The sequence below is a fragment of the Cebidichthys violaceus genome, unplaced genomic scaffold, assembly GCF_023349555.1.
Source record: "Cebidichthys violaceus isolate CVI_PGR_0920_01 unplaced genomic scaffold, fCebVio1.0.p SCAF_19, whole genome shotgun sequence".
NCBI classification, from domain to species: Eukaryota; Metazoa; Chordata; class Actinopteri; order Perciformes; family Stichaeidae; genus Cebidichthys; species Cebidichthys violaceus.
This window is the reverse complement of record NW_027176361.1, coordinates 13161451-13167162: the sequence shown is the minus strand read 5'-3', so window position 1 is coordinate 13167162 and position 5712 is coordinate 13161451. Positions and strand designations below refer to the sequence as shown.

Below are 5712 nucleotides of genomic sequence, written 5' to 3'. Positions count from 1 at the left end.
ACACGTGTGTATCTGTGGTTGCTTAACCTCTGCACTTCTTCACAAAACTGAATATGTAAGTTCTTACTGTTTTCATTAAGGAGCAATGCTTACTTTCTGTGAGTCCTGTGTACTGTTGTAGAACTTGACATGCTGTGTGATGTGAACACTGCAAACCACAGAATCACCTGCAGCCAGCCAACATGTCGTCACCTTCTTGTCAGAAGCAGTAAAAGCACAAAAAGAAACCTTTGTGAAAGACATTTATTCACGACATGTTAAAAAAGATCAACATATAAAGCACTAGCTTCTAAAACCGACGTTGACCATCTGGGAGAAAGGAAGGCACTACCACAGACAAGAGACGGATCAGCCAATGAGAAATATTTACATCAGAGGAGACGGAGCAGGGCGCCGTCATGTCCCTCTCAAAAAGACAAACGAGACAAAGTGAAGACCAGAAAGATGGCAGTTCTGTGTGGACAGCAGACTCAGAGAGTGACTGCAGAATACACTGCTCTCTATAGAGCGTGTTGGTGGTATGTACTGCTCTCTATAGGGCCGTGTTGGTGGTATGTACTGCTCTCTATAGGGCCGTGTTGGTGGTATGTACTGCTCTCTATAGAGCATGTTGGTGGTATGTACTGCTCTCTATAGAGCGTGTTGGTGGTATGTACTGCTCTCTATAGAGCGTGTTGGTGGTATGTACTGCTCTCTATAGAGCGTGTTGGTGGTATGTACTGCTCTCTATAGGGCCGTGTTGGTGGTATGTACTGCTCTCCATAGGGCGTGTTGGTGGTATGTACTGCTCTCCATAGGGCGTGTTGGTGGTATGTACTGCTCTCTATAGGGCCGTGTTGGTGGTATGTACTGCTCTCTATAGGGCCGTGTTGGTGGTATGTACTGCTCTCTATAGAGCGTGTTGGTGGTATGTACTGCTCTCCATAGGGCGTGTTGGTGGTATGTACTGCTCTCCATAGGGCGTGTTGGTGGTATGTACTGCTCTCTATAGGGCCGTGTTGGTGGTATGTACTGCTCTCTATAGAGCGTGTTGGTGGTATGTACTGCTCTCTATAGAGCGTGTTGGTGGTATGTACTGCTCTCCATAGAGCGTGTTGGTGGTATGTACTGCTCTCCATAGGGCGTGTTGGTGGTATGTACTGCTCTCTATAGGGCGTGTTGGTGGTATGTACTGCTCTCCATAGGGCGTGTTGGTGGTATGTACTGCTCTCTATAGGGCCGTGTTGGTGGTATGTACTGCTCTCTATAGAGCGTGTTGGTGGTATGTACTGCTCTCTATAGAGCGTGTTGGTGGTATGTACTGCTCTCCATAGGGCCGTGTTGGTGGTATGTACTGCTCTCCATAGGGCGTGTTGGTGGTATGTACTGCTCTCCATAGGGCGTGTTGGTGGTATGTACTGCTCTCCATAGGGCGTGTTGGTGGTATGTACTGCTCTCCATAGGGCGTGTTGGTGGTATGTACTGCTCTCCATAGGGCGTGTTGGTGGTATGTACTGCTCTCTATAGAGCGTGTTGGTGGTATGTACTGCTCTCTATAGAGCGTGTTGGTGGTATGTACTGCTCTCTATAGAGCGTGTTGGTGGTATGTACTGCTCTCTATAGAGCGTGTTGGTGGTATGTACTGCTCTCTATAGGGCCGTGTTGGTGGTATGTACTGCTCTCCATAGGGCGTGTTGGTGGTATGTACAGCTCATAGGAGGAGGCACTGTGGTTTAGAGGTCTATGCTGAGTCGGTCCTCTTGTACGCCACCATGCTGTTCACCTTGTGGATGGAGGTGGTGAACGAGCGTAAACGCACCTCCTCCGATTGGTCGATGATCTGAGGACCAGACTCCTCCCACTTATCAGGAACCATCAGGTCTTTGTCTGTGTAGACAAGGAGGTCAAATGCACCTGAGGAGGAGGAGGAGGCAAAGGATTAGTCAGCTGACAACTTAGTGAAAGCTGAAGTGAGACAAACACAGCTTTGTGTTGTTACTCACACGGCGTCTCCAGCAGCGGCAGGAAAGTAACTGTGGCTGTGATCTGCCTGATAACTGAGCGGATCTCATCCTGAATGGTCTTAATGGACTTCTCTCTGGGAGCACTGGGTGACACGGGAGAAGTGAGTTAACATGCATGACCTGAAGTACTGTGTACACACACAGTGAAGAGAGCAGTGTGAGAGCTGCCAGGCCATGAACATGGTAGGAACGTTACTAGTTAGCTGAGCATGAAGGGAAACAGCTGATCAACCGATGCGCCGTCTAAACTGAGGCGACAGGAGTACAGGCTTGTGTTATGATCAGCTGTTAATGATGGCTGTGACACACAGTGCTAGTTAGCAGACACAGTCGCTGGTTATCTGGCTGATGAGTCATGACTGCCATCTGCTGGAGGCTAATGGGACTCAGACTTGATGACACCAAACACATTCTGAGAACAAATCACCTAAACTCACGGGTAAGGTGGTCTGAAATACGACTGAACCATTTGAAAGAATGCAGCTGAATGAACCTCTGGGAGACACTTAAAGGGCCGGTAGACGGGAGCTGACCTGATCTCCTTGGCTGATTTGTCACACTCGATGTCAAACTGCCATCTCTCCAGCACCTTGTTGGTTTGCAGACATGTGATCACCAACACAAACTTCTGCACTGTGCACTCAAACAGCCACTCTGCAACACAGAGAACAAACAGCTGAACCGGACTGAAGAGGGGGAGCGAATACTTCACGGCCCGTACAACAACACACACACATATAAAAACACACAGGCATACAAAACACACACACACACACACACACATATATAAAAACACACACACACACACACACACACACACACACACACACACACACACACACATATATATATAAAACACACACACACACACACACACATAAAAACACACGCATTTACTGTAATGACTCAGGACTCCACTTTTTTTTTTACATACATTTAGATAATGTCTCCTCTTTTTTTTTTTAAATTAATGCAAAAGTGCACACTGAAAATGTAGATTTTTTTTTAACACTTTGGACCCATTGGTTAATGCTGACTATTTGGAGTCCTATAGTGAACACAACCCGCCGTGTGTGGGTTAGCTGCACACAGCTGTGTGCTCACAGGGTTTCAGGTTTGCTTATTTTCAATTGCAATGTTTTTAGAAATCACTTTGTCCAATTGTTCCATATTTATAAGCAGAAATGCAACGCCAGATGGGAACAGTGACAGAGAGCAGAAGGCAGCCGACATGTTGCATTAGCGTGGCACGCCGACTTCTGGGAATTGATGAAATAAAACAATCATTTTGTCAGTACAGGTCAGATTCAGAAGTGTTGGCTATGGGCTGGGTTCAAGTCTCAGTCTCACACCAGTGCAGAACATCACTTCATAAACCACACAATGGAACCACAGTCCTGACTACATGACGCTACCTCTATCTCTCACTACATGAGAAGATAACAAACCTTCCTTGTGCTCATGATGCCACCTACAGTCAACTCTCCTGTAGAGTGCTGTGGAAAGGCAAAATGTTGACTCAATGTGGGCATAAAGAAGCCAGCGCCTGAGGCTACCTTTGAGCTGAGACACCACGTTGGTGAGGTAGTTCTTCAGTTTGGGGTCAGTGGTGAGATGAAGGCTCATGTCGTAGTGGGAGACTCTGGTGAAAGTCTCTGGAGGATAGATGCCCCGCTGGTACAGGATGCTGTTGATGCCAAAAGCTGTGGTGCAGAGAGTGAATCCATTACTGTCATTGTGTCATTGTGGGAGAGTGAGACAGAGTCCAAGTGGAGCTACACAATCAAAAAAACACACACCCACTAATCAACACAACACAAAGCAGCACAGTATGCTGCAGTAGTGGTCTAACCAAGGCTCCGTTCACTTACACTATGATGCCTTCAGGCTCTGTTCAGTGAAATGAGTACTGGGTGAAGGTTAACTATAACGTCATCATGATGTGTTCACATGTAATCTGTAACATGTAGTGTTGGTGAGAAACTTGAATAAATCAGTAGTTTGAAGATGTTTTCACATGAATATAAATAGATATTAGAGATGAATTATGATCCGTTTACACTAAGCTCTAATAATACATCATTAAAACTACTAATGACAGGATTTAAATACAATATTTGATTTATTTATTATTTGAATTATATTATTTGTGTGTTTTTATGAGAAAATAAACACTAGATGACTATAACTAAAAACAAGAGAACATTTAGAGTGTTTGACGTTTCAAATGATGTTTGGGATGGTGGCAAAATAAATGGTCTGGAATCACGAGACCAGCTGCAATAATCAAACAACCTGATTCTGTTACTGTGGATCATCAACGATCTTCAGTTAGTGTCGGTACAGTTAGTGTCGGCTACAGCTTCTGATCCGACCCATGAGTTGTATTTATGTTGATGATTAAACAGTTCATTCGGCTCATTGTTTCATGACAGTCAGAAACCGTAAAGCAGCGAGCCTCGTCCAGCAGCGCTAACGTTGCTATGCTTACAGGTTGTCACGTTCAACAGAGACCGACACCTCGGAGGAAAGGCTCGTCTCCTGCCTTGTTTTCGAGTCCATTTGTAACGTTACCTGCAGTATTCAGTGTATCTTATCGACCTGGTAACGTAACGCGTGTCACGCTCCACATGTTCACCAGTCAAGGACTTGGTGGGCGGTACACGTCACTGTGGACCGTGTACACGTTCTAACGCTACTTTAACTTCACTACATGATCTCTGGTTGGGTGTGTGCGTAACGTTTAGCTCCAAACACGATGTTCAGCTGTGTGGAGCTCCTCGTGTTGAACACGGTGAAGCTCCACGCAGCTCAGGCCCGGTCACGTTAGCATGTTAGCGCTGCTGCGGGTTTGCGTGAGGAACGCGCTCAAAACGAGTTAAAACACGAACAGCAAGAACATAAATAGAAATACTTACAGAAGAACTCGGCCACCAGCTCGGCGCTTCCATTCAGAGTGATTCCTTTCAACGTGCTGGTCATTTTATTCAACGTCTAGTGAAACGCTTGACAATGAACCCCTGTTGTGTGTTTTTTTTCTGTCCAGACTTAGTTACCCGCCGTCCAGTTTGAAATGTGTCTGCTCATACTCTTGCGCATGCGTGAAATACTTTGGCGCACTGTTGATGACGTATCAAATCACGGTAACTTTTTTTTCCACTAGAGGGCGGTGCGTGATAACTCAACGTTATGCTCGTATACATGTTTCCTCTAACCTTACACGCATCCATTCATTCAGTAAACAACAGTACTCCACAGTACATGTTTGACTGAGTACATTTCAGTTGTATCAGTCGAAGTGTGCACTGTGAATCACAATCTGTTATATTAGTAAAGTATGAGTACACTTCCCACATCAGGAGTTTGACTTAGTTTTTTAGTAGCTGGCATTGTACATACACAGAAACACAGAGATAGCTTTAACAGCTATAACAAGGGCAGCATGGCTGAATACGACTCAATAGAAACATGTAACTACATGTACAGGTTTACCAAGCTGACCACCCAATGCACACACACCATCCATCTCCACGTAGGTCTTGGTCATAACATGAGCTCTAAACTAACGACACAAACCCTAACACACATACAACATAAATGCAAAGCCAAAGCAAGAACAGAACATCACTACGTTTGTTTCTGTTCGGACAGACACACACCCCTCACGGTCCAATGGTTGTCTGGATGGTGCAAAGCGGCAAGACATGAA

General features: G+C 45.5%; 1 protein-coding gene across 1 annotated transcript; it reads right to left on the bottom strand.

Moving 5' to 3' along the window:
* Positions 1-225: 225 nt before the first annotated feature.
* On the bottom strand, positions 226-5068 carry mad2l1 (MAD2 mitotic arrest deficient-like 1 (yeast)). The gene is made up of 5 exons (XM_068712991.1): positions 4922-5068; positions 3560-3706; positions 2537-2657; positions 1983-2086; positions 226-1893 (listed from the first exon to the last, which is right to left on the bottom strand). Exons 1-5 carry the CDS (start codon positions 4983-4985, stop codon positions 1721-1723), a joined length of 609 nt encoding a protein of 202 aa, XP_068569092.1. The 5' UTR covers positions 4986-5068; the 3' UTR covers positions 226-1720.
* Between the last annotated feature and the right edge of the window lie 644 nt (positions 5069-5712).